Source organism: Salvelinus namaycush, chromosome 14 (genome assembly GCF_016432855.1).
Source record: "Salvelinus namaycush isolate Seneca chromosome 14, SaNama_1.0, whole genome shotgun sequence".
Lineage (NCBI taxonomy): Eukaryota > Metazoa > Chordata > Actinopteri > Salmoniformes > Salmonidae > Salvelinus > Salvelinus namaycush.
In genome coordinates, this window is record NC_052320.1 from 33416426 (window position 1) to 33439963 (window position 23538).

The 23538-nt window shown below is 44.3% G+C and overlaps 1 protein-coding gene across 1 annotated transcript in view; it reads left to right on the plus strand.

Annotated features, from left to right (window-relative positions):
* Positions 1-23538, plus strand: part of LOC120058952 (paired box protein Pax-7-like) — a 62428-nt gene that overhangs the window by 34051 nt on the left and 4839 nt on the right. Inside the window, exons 6-7 of the mRNA XM_039007702.1 lie at positions 6682-6847; positions 7213-7412. Of these exons, the coding sequence (XP_038863630.1) occupies positions 6682-6847; positions 7213-7412 (366 nt within the window). The remainder of the gene's footprint in view (positions 1-6681; positions 6848-7212; positions 7413-23538) is intronic.

Here is a 23538-nt window from a genome sequence, read left to right on the forward strand (position 1 = left end):
TCACACCAGTTATTGTGGACAAATGTAGTTTACAGTTTGGCCAATGGACAAAGTAATTCCAACAGATTGACAAATTGTTCCTTTGTCAGATGTCTTATTGCGAGGATGGATGGAGGGATGGATGGATGGGTGGGTTAATGGATGGATGGGAGGCTGGGTGGATGGATGGATGGATGAGGGTGAGACACAAATGTCATATTTCTAAGTCATGTCCACATTGACCTAAAGTCAATTATTGGTATACCCAGGACAAAGTCTTCCACGTTTCTGTACTCTTTTCCATCACCCTTGAATATACAACTGACCATGCAAGAGGCATCAGTCAACTACTGACTGGACCCCAAGTTAAAACACATGTCTGCCAAATATAACAGCACATACTCCCCTTCCAGGGTGGGTTCTCTACGGTAACAAAGGGCTTTCAGTCCTCCATCCACAACAGACTGAAGAAGAAGGTCCCACCTGAGTTAGTACTTTACTGTATGTCTTAGAAACTAATTGGATGTACAAATTGGGATCCCACTTCTGACACCAAATGTGCCAATTAGAATTAGTGCTCATTCAAAGTAAAGCGGTTCATGGGAGACGATTAACGGGACCAGAAGCTGAGCTCCATTGACTCCCAGTCATGACTCGGTGCGTGTTAAAAATGGCTCCTTTCAGGGCACCACTGAGAGGGGCTGTTATGAAGGAATCAGACACCTGGTGCTTCTGGGGTAACTGTTTTTACACTAGCCCTCGACAGTGCCAGAGACAGGGCAGACAGGGGCCTAGGGGGCCTAGAGTCAGGTACCCGGGGAGCCAAAGGAGAGGGTAGACAAAGGTGGCCTGAGCCTCTTAGCTTGTGCAGCACACCATGGCCTGGTTGTTGACCTGGCTGGTGCAGCTGTTGCCTGCCTGCCTGCCTGACATGGTATCCAGATGTCTGGGAGAGGGTGAGAAACAGGGCTGCTGTGGTGTGTGTGTGTGTCATGGGGAGGGGGGGGGGGCTTCTATGAGAGGGGAGGAGTCTTCAGCATCAACAGATTTCTCATTTCATGTGGTTCTCATAGAGAGAGACATACACAGAGAGAGAGAGAGAGAGAGTGAGAGAAACATCCCATCTGTCTTCATAAGTCACCACCACTCCATAATTACATCCAACCAACTCACCGTAGCTTATCCCTCTCCACACACACACACAACACACATGCACACGCACGCGCGCACACACACACACACACACACACACACACACACACACACACACACACACACACACACACACACACACACACACACACACACACACACACACACACACACACACACACACACACACACACACACACACACACACACACACACACACACACAAATACAGCCTCTGTTTGACCAATGAACGACACTGATATGCATCTAGCCCAACGACAGGGATGAGAACTACCAGATCTTTAGGACCGAGCCATGGCTACCTGTCTTACTTGAAACATGTTCCACTGCTGACAACATAACCACACTCTCCAACCCACAGACAGTGATAAAGAACATGATTCCCAGTCACACAGAAAATGTATGTTTTCTGTCAATGGGAGTGTCAATGGGAGTGACAGGTTTGTGAGAATGGAGTGGTGGCTGTTAACAGGCAACATGGAAATTGAGAATGTATATCAATGATTACAATTGTCATATCCTTCCACGTTACACCTCCATGTAATGTGTGTTAGCCTAACTCATACTTCACTCCATTACTTATTAATTCCATACATAAATACATAAAATCAACAATACACAGTGTCAAAGTATATCATAATACCTTGATACCACGATACCTTGACTCGCTTAGATCACCTCGGCAGTGGAGCTGGCTGAAAACGGAGCTCTAGGCCTGAAGCCTTGTAGCCTTGTAGTGCAACTTGCCCTGCTGCTACCATTCAGAGTCAAAGCTGCTCCTCCAAGTCATTTGTTTTGTGCGCCACAAAAGAACAAATGGGATTTGTGTCGACGGTGGAGTTGGAAGCAGTGGCAGTGTACCCGCGCTGGTGTTCAAACAGAGGGGTTTATTATTAGAGTTGAAATGAATTTCTTTCAGTCTCTCTTTACTCCTGATACTTATCGGCCTAATCCGCCCCTCCACTCCCCGATTCACACTCCCAGCTACTTTAATTAGCATAGCGCCAACCCGGCTAGCAGACGGAGAGATCGAACAAGGGGGAGAAAGATACAGGGAGAGAGAGAGAGAGAGAGAGGAGAGAGAGCGAGAGAGAGAGAGAGAGAGAGAGAGACTGACTATGATCAGTCTGGGGCTAACTGGGAGAATCCTCTCTCTTGGTCTTTTGTTCTGATCTGTGACCATCGTTGCCAGGTTACTGGTGTCACTCCTTCTGTTGTAGAGTGGTGTCTCATTAAACCCTATGGAATCCTTCGAACTCTGGACACAATTGAGGCCAATACTTTTCTAACAAGACATTTAGAATGGGAATACCCTACAAAAATGGGACGAGTTCCATGAATAGGAAGAACATGAGCATCTTCGTGACCGTGTTTGTGTGTGTGTGTGTGTGTGTGTGTGTGTGTGTGTGTGTGTGTGTGTGTGTGTGTGTGTGTGTGTGTGTGTGTGTGTGTGTGTGTGTGTGTGTGTGTGTGTGTGGTGTATGTTTGCATGTGTGTGTTTGTGTGTGTCTACATGTGTATCTGAGTGTGTGTGTGTGTGTGTGTGTGTGTGTGCGCGTGTATGAGTTTGTGTATGTGTGTGTACGTCTGCATGTGTGTGTGTGTTCATGTGTGTGTCTGCATGTGTGTGTGAGGATATATGTGTGTGCCCTGGTTCATGTGGACCATCTGTGGGCAGTAAAACAGCATATCTCTGTCTTTCCATCTCCAGTGGAAAGAGAGAGAGAGGCCCCGCGGCCCTCTATCAGGGCTTGACCTCTGGATGCCTATGTCATGTAACCTCAGCCCTTTACTCTCCAAAACCCCTCCGCTCTCTCGCCCTCACCCTGCCACCTAGAGCTAAAGAGAGAGAGCGACAGAAAGACTGAGATAGAGAAGAGGCTACTGCAAAAGAGAGAGAAAAGATTGATGTTGGGCTTTTTCATGCCTCTTAGTCGCTGTTATGTTGGACTTTTTGGCTGTGAAATTCAATCACGTTATCCAGGTTTTACTCGTCATCGTGCCCGTCTCCAAGTCATTCCCCCCGCCAGCCAGCCCAACAGTAATCCCAGACGATATCTCCCCAACTGGAGAAGATACGCACGCACACACGCACACAAAGCACACACGCACAGGCACGCACTCACACAGGCAGGTATACATACACACACACAAAAATAGAACAGAATGGTTTTTAGCTCTGTTGTGAGCTAAGCTAGGTAATTTACTACAGTCTTTATTTAGGGGAGGAGCTGGGGAGTATGAGAGAGAGAGAGAGAGAGAGAGAGAGAGAGAGAGAGAGAGAGAGAGAGAGCGAGAGAGAGAGAGAGAGAATCCTTCCAAGGTGACATTGCAGTCAGATTCCAGAGCAGAGTATCAAGTCCTTGGTGGTGCTCAGAGCAAGCCTCTTAGGAAATCCACTGAGCCCTGCAGCCGCACTCACACAGAGCAGACTTACTGTAAACACACACAGTGAAAAATCTAAATAAAACCTACAATGTGACTGGTATGTTAAATGCAATGGGCTTTCAGTAATGATTTTATTCATAAGGAGTGGACGTAAAACCTGTCATGAATATCTTACGCAGTTGTATGTATGAGATTCAGTTGTCATGAATATTTTGTACATCGTTTGTACACCATTGGTGATGATTCTGAAGTGAAGCAGAAAAAAGGCTGCTAAGTTTGTGAATTGAAAGTGTCTTAGCCCACTCCTCTTCCATCTTAGCACCTAGGGCAAACACTGCCTCGTGTAATTATTAGAGTCTACCCTTCGAAAATAGAACTCCAAATGATATTCTACACTTGAAAGGCATGTTTTTCATTTGCACAAATGTAAAACTGCAAATGTAGTCAGTGAGGAGAGGAAGAAAGTGGGTAGCCCGGGGCAAAGTATAGGTGGTGTGTGTGTGTACTTTCACTCACTTTTATTCTCATATTGTGTGTGTGTGTGCGCATAAGTGTGAGCACGTGTGTGTGTGTGTCTGTGCCTAATCGTGCGTGTTCGGGTGTGGTGTGTAGGCTATCCATCTGCGTGTAGGCCCGTACTTGTACAAGGTTTCTCTCTTTTATTTGCCACGTTTAATTAAGACCCGGCAATTAGTGTCCTGTGGAGTTGAAAGATGGGTAATTTGTGCCTATAGCCACGCACTGCTCTTTCATTTACCAATCTGCTTAATCTGGGCCTATGGGAGTGGAGAGGGAGGCTGACAATACAAGAGGGACAGGAGGGCTGGGGGCTGAGGGAGCTATAGCTGGGGGAGTGGGTGAGGCCGAAGTCCTGCTGAGCCTGAAGCGGGGGGGGGGGGGGGGGGGGTTGTTAGCACCTGGAATATCAGTTTGGGCCTATCACTTTTGCATATACTGTAGGGTTAAATTAAGATGAAACTTTTTGTCGAGAATAAGTCATTCATTGATGTCTATGGGAGAATGGTGTGTAAATGTAGAGTTTGACACACTTCTCTGAAGTTAAGATTCTCTCACATTAATGTTATTCAGCAATCACGCAAGAGAAGCATCTGTGTTTCGGACCTGATCTGGCCAAGCCATATGGACGCGTGTGTGTGTGTGTGTGAGCAGTGGAGCACAAATGTGCATCCCTGTCCTAGGCCATCCATCCGTTGATCCATGCGAGCCAGCTGAAAGGTAGCGTTGCTGGGGCTGAGAGAGAGCCTGTTTAAAAAGGCCTCTTTGTGGCCCATTCAAGCCAAGCCTCCATTGTATCCTTCTTTCAGCGGCCCTCTCAATGGGCCGGGCCCATTTGGGAGACAACAGGAGATTAACTGCACAGACAGTGTATTAAGTGCTGATGAATCGGCCCCAAGAGCCATAGATCAATGACGCAGGCCTACAGTCTCCTACTGCATATGTAGAAACATACATACAGATTTAGGATCTTAAGTTGATCACCCTGTTGCAGGATAACTTTCCCGCAATGCACGACATTTAAAACTTGTAGTGTATTTGAGGTTTAAAAAGGCTCCTGAAGTTTCTAATTTCCACTTGATTTTCCCTTACAAAAAATGGATCAACCCCTATAAAAATGTCAATGAATTATAATCCACATAATAATTCACATTTCCTGTTGGTGCAGGATTATTTTCCTCCTGTAGCAAACTGGAGCCTTTAACTGGTTGTTTAAACACACATAGGTGGGTTAGGGAGGGGAAAGATCCCTTACTGCCCATTTTAGATGCATTACAAGATTCATGTTCGCCTTGAGTGTCTGACCTGTGTTTGTCTTGATGGCTGCAGTTTGAGACAGCGTTGACTAGGTGCTCAAAGACAGGAACACCTTCCTAATACTGAGTTGCACCTCCCCCTTTTACCCTCAGAACAGCCTCAATTCGTCAGGCATGGACTCGAAAGCGTTCCACAGGGATGCTAGCCCATATTGACTTCAATGCTGACTCCAATGCTTCCCACAGTTGCGTCAAGTTGGCTGGATGTCCTTTGGGTGGTGGATCATTCTTGATACACACGGGAAACTGTGCAGGACGAAAAACCCTACAGCGTTGCAGTTCTTGACACAAACCGGTGCACCTGGCACCTACTACCATACCCCATTCAAAGGCACTTAAATCTTTTGTCTTGCCCATACACCCTCTGAATGGCACACATACACAATCCATGTCTTAATTGTCTCAAGGCTTAAAAATCCTTCTTTAACCTGTCTCCTCCCCTTCATCTACACTGATTGAAGTGGATTTAACAAGTTACATCAATAAGGGATCATACATTTCACCTGGATTTACCTGGTCAGTCTATGTCATGGAAAGAGAGTTCTTAATGTTTTGTACACTCAGTGTATAATGCCGGCAAAACCTTAAGCCCAAACCTATTTCCTATTTTCACTTCAAATTCACCTCATTTTGTCCCAAATTGCACCTTTTCCCCTTTAGTGTCCACAGATCTCTGTGTAAAAAGTAGTGCACAAAGTAGTGCACTACTTTGACCAGAGCCCATAGATCTCTGTTTAAAGGTAGTGCAGTACTTTGACCAGAGCCCATAGATCTCTGTTTAAAGGTAGTGCACTACTTTGACCAGGGCCTATAGATCTCTGTTTAAAGGTAGTGCACTACTTTGACCAGGGCCCATAGATTTCTGTTCAAAGGTAGTGCCCTATAGGGAAAATTGATTTCATTTGGGACGCACACGGTGTGAATCAGCCTTTCAACCCAGCCGTTCCATTATTTTTTTATTTGATGTATTCCAACACCAGCACATGTGAAACTAGTCACCAGCAAGCCGCTGTTAAGTGAAGCAGGTTTTTTTTGCAGTAATTTTGCCCATGGTGTGTGGGGCCCTCACACTGATGGTGTTAATTAAGATTTAAATGTGTTTGATTGACGCGATAGCGATTATCACCCCCAAAATAACACTGGGTCAACCAGTTTGAATGAACAGTTAAACAGTTAATTGCAGGTTCTTTGCCTTGGTCTGCCTCCCTCCCTCCCTTTCAAGTCTTTGTTTTCTATTTTTTTCTTTTTCTTTTCCTCCTTCCTGCCGTGCAGTCTCTCATTCATTCATGAAAATCCTCTTTCTCTCTAGGTGTGGTTCAGCAACCGACGGGCCAGGTGGCGTAAGCAAGCGGGAGCCAATCAGCTGGCGGCATTCAATCACCTGTTGCCGGGCGGATTCCCAGGCAGCGGCATGCCCACGCTACCCACCTACCAGCTCCAAGATTCCGGCTACCCCACAACCACACTATCACAAGGTATAGACATCTCTACCACCAACTGCGAACACATGGTCCTAACATGTAGTGTTAAGGTACCATTATCAAAGTTGGTTAGCCACGTAGTGCTAGTGTGATCTAATGCTAATGTATTTTAACCTTGTCTGAGACCTGAAGGCGAATGTTACTGTAGCTCCTTGAGCTAATGCCTAGGATTTAGGTCAGTGGGCTAACACGGTCTCGTGGCGCATAGATGACATCTGAGTCACGTACTTGATTCGACCTGTTACAAAACACCCAGTAGCGCTAAGATGATATTGCATTCCTATGGTGCTGTGTATGTGATCATCACCTATGACCTTAAATGTGATTTCTCCCTGGTCCTCCTTCTTTATAAACCCCAGACGTTAGTGGCACGGTTCACCGCCCTCAGCCATTACCACCGTCCACCATGCACCAGGGAGGGCTGTCGGGCGGGGATGGCGGCTCGGCCTACGGCCTGTCGTCCAACCGTCATGGCTTCTCCAGCTACTCCGACTCCTTCATGAGCCCCTCGGCACCCAGTAACCACATGAACCCCGTCAGCAACGGCCTCTCCCCACAGGTAGGTCCTGGGGTTCAAATGGTGGCATGTCAGGGTGTGTGGATCTGTGTGTTTGTGTGGAGGTATTATTCCACTGCTCTGAGGGTGTGTGTGGGTGTGTGTACAAGTCATGTGTGTACAAGTCACGTTGGTGTGTGAGGACAATTCTTCCGTACTAAGAAATGTACCTGCAACCTATAAAGAAAACACTCTGAAGAGAGTATACTTTTCCACGTCCCATTCAATTCAAATCTAAATTTTGTGCTGTAAAGAAATCTTGCTACAGTGCCAGAAAGTGAATCTCGATTGATAGGTTTTTTCTTGTCCTACTGTTTATTGTTATTGTTTATTAGGATCTCTGACAAATGCTATGATTGTTGATTGCATAAGTCCAAAACATGCATTCTCGCAACTAGGAGAAGAGTTGTGTTTTTGTCGTACCTCGGAAACCCAGTGTCTGCTTTTGATAGAGTAACGCCCAGTGGCTTGTCTCTGATTAAGAGGGTCTCTCGTGGCTTTGACTGTAAATGTGTCAAGTACAGAAGATACCAATATCCTCTTGCTACAGGGGGATTTTGGATGATAATGTTTGACAATTAATTTCATCCCACATCCCTGAGCCTCAAATCAAATGAGGACGATTGTTTGACACGTGGATTCTAAATGAATTAGAGTTTGAACTTGAAACCTACAACCATGTTCGACAAATCCTTCGCTCGACTCAGTAGGCACTACAGGGAAACAACTAATACGAAGATATCCTAGAAAAGAAAAGACGTAATCACATTCAACTAATGAGTCTTTTCACGCAATTGTCGAGCTGTGTCTACCGACATCATTTTCGGAATTAACAGACGTCTCTGTCAAAGCGCTCTGTCCTAATGCATTGTAACTGATAAAAAAAATAAGGCTTAGCTACCCAAGACAAACTTCCATAGATGAATGGTGGCATGGTAAATGACCTAGGCATTACGTATTTTTCACTCCGAAAATAGAGATGAATTCATCATTGAACGATAAGGCATTATTCTATGAGACAGGTATACCATTTTAATGATATAGAGCTTCTTCCTCAGATTCTAAGTGATAACTTGATGTTAACAAGCCTGCTCTGCCTCTTCTGTGGGAGGTCCATCGGGTTTTTACATAAGAGTCTTTCTTTTCTTGGTCATCTCTTATTAGAGGACAGTGGACTCGATAAGGGAATGTTACACCGCTGTAATCAATTGGTGTCAGAGGCCTTTAATGTTTCCTTTCCCCTCTATCGTCCGCAATGCTATTGTTGTGTGTGCGTGCGTGCTTGTGTGTATGTGTGTGCGTCCGTGTGGCATGCAAATAGGAATTGTCCACTTTATCCTCTCACGGCATCTTGAACAATAACCATTGAAAATTAGAATTTCTGATCGGGTTTGATTTTTAACGGCCACAGAATAGAGAATAGGACGGATGTTGATGCAAACCACTGGTGAGGAGGAAATGATATGCAATTACTCAACAAAACTGGGCAGTCCAGCCCACCCGGAGCAACAAGATCTGACTAACAAGCAGAAAATAAGATTGAAATGGTGTTTAAAGAGTCTCAAATTTAATTCAATGCCACATTTGTCCGCAATTACCCCCGCATTCACACATATTTTATTGCGAGCCCCCCCCTTGAAATATTTCTCAAAGCAGATTGAGAAAACTGGTAATACTTCCTCTCTTTTTTTCGGCGGAGAAGAGAAGAAAGAATGAAGGATTTGGGTGACAAAAAAGAGATTTTCTCTTGTACTGGAGAGTTGGGGGATAACAGGCACGTTCCTCAGCGTTTTCTGATTGTTAATCGTAGTGGTGGGGCTTTGGGAGGCTAATGCTTAGCGCTGCAAACCTGCATAAATATCAGGGACATGGGTTGGCTTTTCCTTATGATTATTAACGTGACTCCCTCTCTCCCTTGCTTGTTCGCCGGTAGAACAGATAAAATAACAAGACTTCCCTGTTTTACATTAGGGATTACGACGCTATAGTTCCCAAGCCTACTGTATGGGCAAGAAGAGATTTTTCTATTAAGAGAGGCCTTTACTTTGATTTTGCATACGTATGCATTTATGTATTAGCAAAGGCATTTGAAAGTGATTTTTTTTATTCAATTTTATTCTAATAGGAAACAACTGAACTCTAGTATTTTGTAAATTAATTTCGAATAACATTACTCTAAGAATTTAAGAAGACGTGTTTCATTTGCATTTGAAGTGACAGAAACATTTCAATCACGTGATGTTAATTCACAGCACCTCAGAAAATGACATGAAATCCGTAACAATGGGAGTTGTGTCAGCAACAGAGAAATGAGTTGTTAAAGCAGGTGGGTCAGCGATTCACAATCACAACCCATCCATTCTAATACGTTGCTCTACATGGGTGCTATTGTAAAGGTGTGTGTGTGTGTGTGTGTGTGTGTAAAATAGTTTGACATTTCTCCAGTCTTAGCAGCTCTATCTAGCTCTTCTCAACTCCCCTCTCTCTATCTCTCTCTCTTTCTCGCTGTCTTTCTCTCTCTCTTACCCCTTCGCCCAGGTCCACATGTGACATGTGGCAATCCCATCAACCTTTCATTGTGGGAGAAATTAATGTCCTCCCTGACAGCAGGACTATCACAGTTCAGCCCTCCAGACCACCACACTGCGCTCTGCGCAAGCAACCCCTGGCCGTGCCCCTGCAGACACAAATACTATCCTCTCCTCCCCTTCTCTCCTTCCCCATCTCCCCCCTTTTCTGCAGGGAAGGCTCATAGCATATGCTGAAGAAGCTGCCCCCCTCTTTTTTCTTCTAAATCGAAATTCCTCCTCTTCTTCTCTTTCTTTTAAATCTCCCTCACTCTCTCCCTAAAATGTTCTGCTTTTCCCATCTCTCTCTTTCTCTCTGTGGAGTATTTTTGTCTGTCCTCAGTGTGGGCTACTATTTCCCCAATCCTTCTGTATGCCTTTAATAAAGCGTTCTATATGCGCACAGCAGAGAGAATATTTCCTTTACAGCAGGCAGGAACATATGGGAGGAGATGCAGCTTTCCCCAGTATGATTAGCCCATACAGTGCCAAAGCACGGGAATATATATGGAAATGCACGTGAGAGTGTGTGTGTGTGTGTGTAAATAACATTATTTTATTCCCCCATGCTTTTGTTGTAGTTTGTTGTTGTATGTTACTGGGGATGTGAGCAGAGGAGCATTCCTCAGTCAATCCAGCCTTTACAACTTCTTCTTTCCCAAAGGAACATTTCTGTTCCAAAGTGGTTGTTTGTACATTTCCTTTCCTCGTTACAAGACTAAGATGTTTTAGGGAGTTTGTGTCTTGTTGGTTGTAATTGGTTTGACAAAGCTTGCAATGGAAAGCGCTTTACTTAGATCCAACTGTGGTTTATGCAACTAACATCAGCCCCACAAAATATTTATTCCCCCAATTTTTGTACCAGGACAAGCATTTTGTCTTGAAGTGATACTGGTATTTGCACATATTCCATACTGTCCCACACAACTTTCTTTTAGTGGGTTGGTGTTAGTGTACAAATGGATACTATTGAGGTTGTTAAATAACTTTTAAAACCTCACCTTTGTAGCTGGCGTTTAAATTTTTTTGCTTTCTATGTTATTTTATTATTGTTTTAATGTAAAGTGTGTAGCGATTCTAAATGCACTTTAAATAAAGTGCATTTATGTTGTCAACAACAGTAAGCAGCACTTAGAATTGCCAAGTACTGTACTGTAGATGTAAACACAAGCCAGCTGCACCTTCTTTTCCCTCCCTTTTGTGCACTACATGAAAAACCTGTTCCAACCACATTCTATTGCTTATTTAATTCCCCGATTCCGATAGAACCTGTTATAGACAATAGCAATCTGCATACTGCGTACCTCAGACAGATGACCAAGACCAAGTCATTACTAGTCAAGATGAAATAGTTCAAACTGAAGATAAGAAGTTAATATGTTCTAGTAGCATTGTGCCAGAGTTGTGCCAGCGTCCTAGAACACATTTGTTCTCTGTGGGTGTTGTCTTGTTTGGTGTCCATTGACTGTTCCTGGACGCTACCATTCATTGAATGTTACTGGAGGCTGCCATCCATTGAACGTTACTGGAGGCTGCCATCCATTGAATGTTACTGGAGGCTGCCATCCATTGAATGTTACTGGAGGCTGCCATCCATTGAACGTTACTGGAGGCTGCCATCCATTGAACGTCACTGGAAGCTGCCATCCATTGAATGTTACTGGAGGCTGCCATCCATTGAATGTTACTGGAGGCTGCCATCCATTGAATGTCACTGGAGGCTGCCATCCATTGAACATTACTGGAGGCTGCCATCCATTGAATGTCACTGGAGGCTGCCATCCATTGAATGTTACTGGAGGCTGCCATCCATTGAATGTTACTGGAGGCTGCCATCCATTGAATGTTGCTGGAGGCTGCCATCCATTGAACGTTACTGGAGGCTGCCATCCATTGAACGTAACTGGAAGCTGCCATCCATTGAACGTCACTGGAAGCTGCCATCCATTGAATGTTACTGGAGGCTGCCATCCATTGAATGTTACTGGAGGCTGCCATCCATTGAATGTTACAGGAGGCTGCCATCAATTACCGCTCTTATACCAACCTCAAATTGTTTGTTATTTATTTAAAATGTAATCTCCCTCTCTCTCCCCCCACCCTCTATTGTAGTTATATCTAGCTTTGTCCTGGTAAAACTGATGGCTGGCATGGCTAAGACTAGTTCCATTAAGCCCCTTTTGTCCCTACCAGTCAGAGGTAGGGAGTAATTTTCCAGTCTTGAACATGTGTCTCTAATTCTCCATATCTCAGTAGGTGTTAGACAGCCTATCATCTTATACATGAGCCTGTCCAGTCTGAGCTCAGGGTAATAAGGGAAGGCTTATAAGACAGGTTTCTCACCATGATTTGTTGCATTTTTTAAAATCAAGTATGAGCACTGGGATTTAACCTCTAGAAAGCCCATAAACAACAAAATAGTTGTATAAAACTTACTTGAAATTGAATAATTTATCTTTGTTTTTGATGACATGACAACATGCACTCTCATTCTGAGCAAAGGGGGGGTTGAAATGAATAGCATGAGAAATACATTTTTTTTTAAATGCACTTCATGGTATCACTGCATTACCGTTTTCATTGTGAGATCAACCATCTTGACCCCTCCGTCATGTTTCCAATCATTTACATGAGATTACAATGTCGGGTGTGTTTCCAAATAATGAGCTCGAAAATAGCATAATGTCCATGCCCTCTGACAGGCAATAATTCAATTTGGATAGTGCATATTGCTTTTGGCATCTGATGCACACACAAGACGTTTTGTGCCCCCCCCCTTTCAAATTGAATGCGAAAGAATTACTGACTTTCATGTAGGAAACTAGCAGTAGAATGCAGCCAATTCCAAGTATTATTGAGGGAGAAAATTACAATATGAAAATGCTAGCCTTGTGATGGGAAAGTGCATTTGATATGTATGCAGCCTGGCTCCCAGTCATTCTGTTAGAGCCTTGGATTCTTGATGAAATAAAGCTGATCTTATTGAACCACGTTTTTAAAAATCTATTTGGCTATTTTCGGTCACCCCATTGTCAGACTGTTTTCTATATGAAATGTCAGATGACAGGCACAATGTTGGTCCCCTAATCCCTCGCTGTCAGGATACACAACTTGTTGACCCGTCACAGATAAACAAACAATTACCCACAAACAAACCCCAACTAAACCCATAAATTCATCATAAAAGTCAACAAAAGCACACACACAAAAATACTGAGAAAAAAGTCAAGGTTTTTCCTTCTTAATTTCAATTGCTGTGGTGGTGGAGGAAGATTTGTGTTTTGGAATGGCGGAAGAGCTCTGGCTAGCATTTGATGTCGGGGAGTGTGTGTTTGGGTGTGTGCGTTTGGGTGTGTGTATGTGAGCGAATAAGGCTGGGGTTTCAGCACTAGGGGATCAGAGCCACTGTAGCGCTCCCCGGCTCTCCCTTTGATCCATATCCCCAGGCCTGCCTGCCTGCGCCGCGCGCGCTAACTCAGGCCTCACTAGTGATTCCTGACAACTGTCTGCCCGAGATAAGGGGAGGGGGCCCTCTCCTCTCCCTCTTTCCCTCCCTCCTGTTCTCTCTCTCTTTCTCTCTCTTTCTCCCTCTCTCTCTCACTCCCTCTCCCCTCACCACAGCACTTCCATTAGCACAGCAGCCACTTTTTAAAAAGGGGATGAATATTTAAGAAGCCTGCACAGGAGTTGCCAAAAAAAAACATTTACCAGGGGAGATGTTTTTGGCTCCCTCTCTCTCTCCCTCTCCCAGCCCCCTCTTGCTTTTGACAAGACACTGTGCACCTGAATGTCAATGAGAGAGAAATATATATATATATATATATATATATATATATATATATATATATATATATATATATATACACACACATATATATATATATATATATAGAGAGAGAGACTTGTGCCTCCTTAGTCTCCTACATTATGAAAACTTGGGGGTATTAAGCTCCTTCACTGGGCACCGTGTCAGCTGGCAAGCTCCGGTGTCAACATATCAAAAAGGATGAATGCATATATTTACATCACTTCCATACTTAGAGAGAGGGAAAGCGGGGGGAAGGGGAGAAGGGGGTACATACTTGTTAATTAGAACTCATCCTAAATACAGATGCTGTTTCAATTTGGCAAGAATCAAAAAAAAAGTAAGAAGCTTTAGAAGAGAAAAAGATGAGACCTGCCAAGAAAATCAGGCGAATTTAAATCATATCCACTGGCGGAATGTTTTTTTAGCATACATTTACTTATTTATTCATTTTGTTTCTTCTTCTTCTTCTAGCTATTTTCTTCTTCTTCTTCTTTTTCTTCTTGCTATTTTCTTCTTCTTCTTCTTCTTGCTATTTTCTTCTTCTTCTTGCTATTTTCTTCTTCTTCTTCTTCTTGCTATTTTCTTCTTCTTCTTCCTCTTGCTATTTTCTTCTTCTTCTTCTTGCTATTTTCTTCGTCTTCTTGCTATTTCTTCTTCTTCTTGCTATTTCTTCTTCTTCTTCTTGCTGTTTTCTTCTTCTTCTTCTTGCTATTTTCTTCTTCTTCTTCTTCTTCTTCTTCTTCTTCTTCTTCTTCTTCTCCTTGCGCTGGAAGCGTGGAAATAAGAAAATACGAGTCTTCCTGGTCTGGTAATAGTAATTGTAGTTAGTAGAGTTTCAGTGGTTCGGATGAGTGGAAAGCCCTCCTCCTTCCTCCTCTTCTCTTTCTCTGTGGTGCTCCATTGGAAGAATGGACTCAATAGCCCTTAAGCCCCTTAAAAGGTGTTTGAGTTATCTCACGCAGAGCCTCCTGGTGGTTAGGTAGGGCTATCGCTAGCCGAAACCATCTGGAGGTATAATAATTCAGAATACGATACAGTACTGTACTGAACAATGGGAATTTGAGAAACCAGACATAGGGGTTATGGCAGGTGAATGGTTATCAAAATGATAGGATGTCCTTGTGATTACTGAGAATACAGATAGGCCTACAACATGGTGAGATGCATCATGTGAAATGTGATATCATAAGGAGTCATTGGTTAACTTGGTTGCTCGTTCATTTACTTTGATTGGCTTTCTGTTGTCAAATGGTACTTGGTATTATTGGACCTTGTCAAATCTATTCTTTGTATTCCTCACCTCAAGATACTATTATATTATTTATTTAGATTTCTCTGTTGACCATTGGACATCTCGCTCCCACTTTTTTCACATTCTCTCCAATTCACTCTTTCTCTCTCCCTTTAGGTCTGACATCACCTCTGTCTTCCTCTCCTTCTTTCTATTTGCATCTCTCTCCCTCTATACCCTATCCCCCTCCTCTCTCTCTCTCTCTCGCTCTCTCTCTCTCTCTCTCTCTCTCTCTCTCTCTCTCTCTCTCTCTCTCTCTCTCTCTCTGTGCCCTCACTCTCCCCAGAGAGGCAACATTATTCCCCCTCTCATAGGTGAAAGGCTAGGGAGGACAATAAAAATGCTATTTAAATGCAAGGTTGTTTGTGTGCGGGTGAGAGATATTTTTCCTGCTGAAATTGAGGATGCTGTTGCATCCTGATAAATAGCAAATATAACGGAATGCGATTTACATTTATCTTGCAGAGGCAGCCAATATGAATTTCAGTAAGTCCTAGAAGATGAGGATTTAAGTGGAGTGGTGGAGACCGAAAAGCACACTGTGGGACCCACGCAGTTGCAAAGGCCTGTTAGATCAGTAGCTGTGTTTCTTTATTACACTCTATGGGCTTGGCATTAACAGGATCTTAAATACTGATCATATAGGCATATATATATATAGTATATACACTGAGTATACAAAACCTTAAGAACACACTTTTTCCACGACATAGACATATTAGGAAGGTATACTCATTGTATATACTGTACATTTCCATTATTTCCATAAGAGACTTCATTATAGAGGTTCTGAGTTCATTTTAACAGCTATTTTCACAGCCTTTTATCTAAACCACAGACAGTAAGTACACAATGGCTATCATATAGAATGGAATATATGAATGGAAACATAACCCTATTTTAGGGATGCAGGCAAGCTACAGCATACACTAACAGCCTTGGAGAGTGGTTTTCTCAATCTAAATCACCCTTTTCCCCTATAGTCTTCCTGCTACTGTAGGACAACAACACTACCTCAATTGTCCCATTGACCAGTAACAGGGTTCAATTTCAATCAGAAACAATTTCACAAAAGAACTATGGGTACAGATCGGAGATTATTGTGCCATAATCTCTGTGGGTCTTTTTTGTGACTCGTTGGGCCTCAGCCTTTCACAAGGTGGAACTGTCCGGTCAAAGTTCAGCATCCGGTCAAAGTTCAAAGGTCAAAAGGTTGGAAGGTCATTGAGTCTGGACTGTAGGGGGGCTCTGGCCACTGATGTGAACCTGCACCAGACACCCAGAGGTGAAAGATCAGCAGGGTGCATGTGCTTCCTGTTGGTCACAGATACCACTCTGACAGGTGGGGAAGCCGTGATTGATTAGCCTGGATGGTGAGTGTAGCGTTTAGTCTGGTTTAACCAGGCTAGTAAGTTATTGATAAACCTTAGCATAGCAAAAGGTGCGGCTGTCACTCCGGTCAATCAGACCATGTTGGTGTTGGTCCAATGTTACTGTACCGTAGGCTGACTTTTCAACATTGATGAACAGCCTTTCCGTTGCTCCTCTTTGAAGAAACCTATACAAAACTTCAGACACGGAAAGTAACCTATTTTTTCAATTATTTGAAATTGATTCTCTCTCTCGCTCTCTCTCTGCACTGCGGTCACCAGCTGGCTTGTGCTGACAGCAGCCCTCTCCCACTCGGTCTCCAGCTGAGAGCCATTTCACAATTTATTTGCATGTAATTATGGGCTATGAGGTTCCAATATTAGCACTGTCAAGAACAATTTGACCTGACATTCTTCACTGGGCCAACTCCCCGCTGCTTTTAGCAAACAAAACTCCCCCCTCCCCCCTCTCTCGCTTCCTCCCTCGCCTCAGTGAGTTCCCACTTCCCACCATCCGGTAGCAGCACCGACTCTCGCGGGCTGGTCGGGGAAATAAAACCACTCTGGCGAAATCATTAAAGGCTGCCGTTTAATTTGGTGGAGGCGGCGGAGTGGAGAGGCGAGAGGCGGGGAGGGAGCAAAAGAGGACGGAGAAGTGGAGAGGGGTGCAATAGAGGAAAGCTTACCTTGTTCCTGGCGTTCCTGAATCTATCCCGGTTCCATCTCTGTCATATTACCCGGAGAGGGAGAGCGGATTGCTGCTACACCTTCTCTGCGATGTGAGCCCCATAGAAAGCATTAACCTTTGGTTAGTGAGGGGCCTTGTAACACTTTGGAGTGGTTAGGAAGCGCTGACGGGTTTCTCCTATGCCACGGCTTCACTCTACTAAGCCAAGGCACACACATACAGAGCAGTTAGCAGTGCAGGTGAGAAATGTCCACATTAAAAATAAGAAAAACATGGCAAACCAAAGCAAAGGATGAATATTGACAAGGCTACAGTATCACACTGATATGGTTTTAGTGGTAGCTCATTTACATAATAAAAACATATGGGTATTCTCGGTATGGGTGAGCCTAGAATGTTAATATTTGTTGCTTACTGCATACATTTTTACTAAAGAGTACGTACTAAATAATATGTAGTAATTAGTCCACAGTATGTAGTTTTAGTACGTAGTAGGCAAGACAGATTCCGGCCACGGCCCATGTCACAGTGTGTGGTAGGAAGTGTGTTGCAGATCACAGAGGGTTAAAGGAGCCATATGGCCAGTGTTTCCCATAGCTAAACGTGTTGTGGTAAAATGACAGCTTGTTTGGTTACACGCTAATCGCTGTCATCTGCGCCTGGCTTGTCCTTGCCCAGTTCCTGTCACTGTCAATCAAATGCCTAATTTGAATCAATTAAAGACTTCCAACGGAGCACCCTTCCTCCCTCCATTTCTCCCTCTATCGCTATCTCCTCCTCCCATCCCCAGCCTCAGCCTCAGCCCAAGCCTCAGCCTCAGCTCCAGCCTCAGCCCCAGCCTCAGCCTCAGCCCCAACCTCAGCCCCAGCCTCAGCTCCAGCTCTAGCTCCTACCCTTCAAAAATTCCTCACCCGCGCCTCCCATCGTTTTTCTTGTTTTTTTTGGCCGATGCTGCTTTTCACTTTCAATTAATGTGCTGCGGCCAATTAAGGTGCTGACATGCGACCGGGTGCCCCAATCAGCACTGTCATCTGCTCCCTGCCACTCTGCCACCACCCTTGGGTCTGACAGAGAGATGGATAGAGAGATGAATGGAGAGAGAGAAAGAAATAGAGAGAGCACAAGAAGGGGGAAATTGTGAGAGAGGCAGGGTAGAGAGGACATAAAGAAATGGAGAGAGATAGAAAGAGAGAGGGAGAGTGAGTTAGAGAGGGAGATAAAGAGTGAGAGATAGAGGGAGAGAGGTCCCGTCCTGTTGGCTGCTCAGAGATGCTAATTACCCAGCTCTGTCTCCACGGTGACAAAACCTGCTAATTGTATTTATGCATTGGCTTTTACTTTGAAATAGACACTTAGTGACTAGACCTAGACTACCCACCTTGATGGGGGACTGGGATACAGAATTAGAATGGGGGTGTTTGTAACTGGGTTGCAGTATGTATTAGAGTTGTGCAGTTTTTGGAGACACCCATTTTATTATTTTCTACCTCTTCTTTGCAGATTTTACATTTCAATATTTTAATAGAATTTCCAACTGTTCATACGGAGCTGAAAAAGTTATATTTTTTCAGTGCGTGAACATACTTTCACCTAGTGGCCGTGGCTGATTCTCCTAAATAGCAAATAGTAGCTACTTCATTTACATTACAATTGAATACAGCAATATAATCTGAGGTCACTATTATCTGTCGCTTGAATTGGCATGCGATTACATCAGATATGCCAAAATGATCTATTTTTCAATAGCAGCATTGCTCGACGAATACATTTGTTTTTCATTTGGGGTTGATTTGTTTGCGTACAACCCAGGCTTCATGACATTGAAATCTTATTTTTTTCGATGATGGGGGAGTTGGGATTTCAGGATTATTGCCTTTGACAATGAACCCATCTGCTTGCCGTAGAATGGCATAAGCTGATCTTGTAATTACTGATGATTGCATCAGATATTCACAATTCAATACTGTCATGCTTCTTAATTAGCTGTTTTCATCTGTGCTTCATATAGTTGCACCGGTCGCTGACTTAATTTCCATATAGGCGACATACTCTACATTTATACTACGTTAATGAGATATCAACCTACATTGAAAAGCCTTCAACAAATAACTCAGTATGAGGGTTGGCAATGGGAGTCGTTCTGTGGCCATACAGATAACCTGGTGACATTTGGAGGGCTCAACCTTTCTTCAACCTACAACCAACATATCAATGTACATTGTAAAAGGCTACAACCTACACTGAGAAGCCTTCCACAAAGAACTCAAACCATCATAAGCTGGTATCATGGTTGGAGATCTGGTGGTGAGTGGGAGATGTCATTCTGTAGACTTGAACCTGGTGACATTTGGAGTTGTCCATCTTTGTTCCACCTACAACTAACATAATACCAACCTACATTGAAAAGCCTGGAAAAAGACTCTAGCTAACCCCCATAAGCTGGCATCAGGGTTGAAGATCTAATGTCGAGTGGGAGACATTCTGTGGCGTTCAGATAACCTGGTGACATTTGGAAGGCTCAATCGTTCCCACTCTGCGCCCGACCCCTCTACCTGCCGACCACTGAGGGGCATGAGGGCACCATTCGGGGGCGTTTGAGTCAGGGTGAGAGGAGAGGCTTATCCAGTCTCCTCCAGTATGTGTTTGTGTGTGTGTGTGTTTGTGTGTGTGTGTGTGTGTGTGTGTGTGTGTGTGTGTGTGTGTGTGTGTGTGTGTGTGTGTGTGTGTGTGTGTGTGTGTGTGTATTTGGAGCATGGAGTGGGCTGATGGCACTGAGGTTGGCTACAGACAGACAGAAGGTCCTATCAGCTCTGCAGGCAGGCGGGCCCGCAGGCCTACACAGCAGTCCTACAGGGGCCTTTGTTACTCATCCCTCCTCCATCCATCCCTTTCTCTCTCTCTTTCTCTCCCCTCTTTCCTCCTACACCACTCACCATTCCTTTCCATCATCAGACCTGTGCTGTGAGAGGGAGAGGGAGAGGGGAGGAGGGAGGGAAAGAGAGAGAGGGAAAGAGGGAGGAAGAGATATGGGCCAGGTGGAGTGTTTTTTGGTTGTCTGGGGATGTAGTGGTCTTTAGTGCACAGTGTGATCTATACTCCCACGTGTGGTTTATTAAGACAGCGTTCCGTACCTTGCCAGTTTACAGTGTCTCTCTGTAGGTGGACTCCTGCTATGAAGCCTTACTCTGGGTAATGTAGTCTGTCATATTGTTTTGAAGAGGGGAACTTTATTCACAATGACAAAGAGAAATATTCACGATATTGCAGTACAGGTAAAGAACACGTTCAAATGCCAGAGGATTGCAGACAGAGTAGAAAGAGATACTAATTGTTGAATTATTATCAATCAACCTTGAAATGTGTACATGCAGTATTTAGACATTCCGTCGTATAAGTTAGGAGGGCACGGCTTGACAGCGCATCATACTGAAACCAGCATCGTGTTCATTCCAGATGAAATAGGACATCTCATTACAATGCAAATAGTATGTATCAGTTCCAGTCGTGTGAGACTACCACTCTATTTTGGGGGGCTATTAGAAAGAGAAGGCCATTAAATTGGTTCTGTCTCCGCCTCCGTAGCATTTCCACTTCGCTCCAGCTGAGAAAAAAAACTGCCGCAACCGGGTCTGTCTGTTTCGGTGCCGGAAACCCAACAAATAGCGAGCACTCGTCGAACAGTCACACAGAGACAAAAAATATAATTTAACAGTTCAGGAAATTAGGATTGCATGAAAGGCGGCTTTTTTGTGTTGCAAATGTGCTATTTATTTATCTGAAAGGATGCACATTGTATCAATTTACACTTCTCCGTTTACACGGCCGGAGGCTAGGGGGCTCAGAAGTTGAGAGAATTAATTACTTGTTTTATTATTATTTATAAAGTAATCTATCTGGGGTGTGTGTGTGTGTGTGTGTGAGAGACAGACAGACAGAGAGTGGGAGGCAGGGAATGCCCTGAGGCAGTGTCCTTTAAACTAGGTCCTGGCTTACATTATCTCCCCTTCCAGAACTGGCACAGACAGCAGACAAATGAAAACTGAGCTAGTAAAGGGGATGTTTCCCAAAATGAGAGAGAGTGAGCGAGGAGGGGGAGGAGGAGGGGGAGAAGGGGTAAGTAAGGAGGAGGGAAATAGAAGTGAGAAGGGTGGCGAGGGTTGAGAGGGTTGGAGAGCCACAGAGAGGAGCACATTGTTAAGAGAAGAGGGAAAGTTAAGTGTGTTTTTTGACCAGGGGGTATTTTTGCACCACTTCAGAGAAGCTTTGTCCCCCTCTCCCCCTCCCTTCATCTCTCTCTCTCCCCTTCTATCTCTCTCTCCCCTTCTCCCTCTCTCTCCCCTTCTCCCTCTCTCTGGCCTGATCGTGGTCTTTGAGTTGGAGAGTAGAGAGCCTGGGGATATTGTTTGTCAGCCGGGCTGATTGGCAAACGTTCTCTGCTTCCTCCCAGCAGTCGTATCAGATACTAAGAGGTTACACTCAAACATGTGGAAAGAATATAGATTTTTACTTAGTGACGGTGGTAGTGGAAGTGCAGGAAATAATAGATTACAACGGCAAACCATGGCTGAGGTCTGGACCTCACTGTGCCTACACTCCCCTCCACCAACCATCTCTGTCTCTCACTCTCTTACACACACACACACACACACACACACACACATGCACACGCACATGCACATGCACGCACGCACGCACGCACGCACGCACGCACGCACGCACGCACGCACGCACGCACGCACGCACGCACGCACACACACACACACACACACACACACACACACACACACACACAAACATGGAAGTGTGCCACAGACAGTGTGGCTAGGGTCACAGCAGATCGTGTCGCTACACTGTGTGGCTTCCACAACTGTAGAGAGAGCCAGTCACTCACATCACAGAGACAGCCTTCCATTGGCTGCAGTGCTGGAAGAGGCTGGAGAGACCGAGCCGACAATATCTCACAACATCTCTCCATGAGTCTCACATAAAGGCTTCGGCTATAGCTCTTGCTGCGCTCTCCAAATATTCCCCTACGAGTCGCCGATTTAATTGACGTCAATAAGGTTATGCTAAATATGAAGATTTGAATAATTTGGGCTTTCAGTGCCACAATGGGCTCACCATGGTGACAGAACGCTTACCCGCTGCCCTGAATAGAGGTGTCAGGCCCCCTTACCTCATCCCCCTCGTCCCCCACATGGAGGCTTTGACACCTCCCGGGTCGCCTCTACCCCACGTAGGGCTCTAAATCGCCTTCCTGGGGAGACTCAAGCCCCTTAAACGCTCCTCAGACACACACTAATGCCCTCACCGGGCGCTGGGGGAAATTCTGTCAAATGAAGGAGAAAATAACGGCCTGGGTCGGGCAGAAGAATGAGGATTGAGGATTACAGGTACTTTACTAAAAGAGTTCTTAACGTTTCGTTACGATGTGTCCATCTTGGAAAATGAAAATTGTAAAATGGAGAATTTCTTACTTGGCCATCATTAATGACTTTTTTCTCTCTCCAGAAAGACTAAAAACTATGAGATAAAACATGTATATCGGCCTATAAATACAGTATAACACCATTAAAAGAATTAGCCCTTTTTATAAAGGAGGGTCATGACTGTTGAGGAAGTGTGCGTGGAATGTGGCGTGAATTCTAATTGGAACCACTAGATTTAGCATGGCGCTGATAGCATTGCGTTTAATTTAAGGGACAGATAAGAGAAGACTGGAGGAGAATGGAACCGCAATGAAGCGCCTGTTAAGTCCCTCTCTCTGCCCTCCAGCCGCTTGCCTATCCTAGACCCCCTCGCTGAGTCCCCTGTCCCCATACACTCATGTTCCCTACACCCTACCCAGCTAGCACATAATGTATTGAGAACCATATGCTTCTTAGAGCTTGGGAAAGCGCTTCTATAGGAATTTTAGTACTTCAGCATAACATTTTTTACAGGTTTCCTCATGGTTCTCTTTAAAGTCATGTTCTCAGAACATTAAGAAAACTTTCCATAAAAACTACAAGAACACATTAGTAACGTTCATAGAACGTTCTAAGAATGTAATTTAAAAACATATGCATTCCGTTCTCAGCATCAACAAAACTATCTCTATCCTCTATCTTGCATGATTAATGCCTAAGCAAATACATTTCTTTGTCCTATCTGTGCTTGGAGTTCAAAAAAGTGAACCCAAACTAAGCTAGCAGTGTTATTAAAAGTCTTATTGTTTTCAGAACGATATTTAATTACCTTCAAATAACCTAGAATTTCCCTTCCCAGAATGTTAATAAAGCTTCCCAGGAAAACCTTCAGGGAACCATAGTAAAACATTCTCAGAACCTCCCTGCAATCTAAACATGTATGTTCCCAGAATAGGTGAAATGTTCACTTCTTTTTCTCAGAACGTTTAAAAAACGT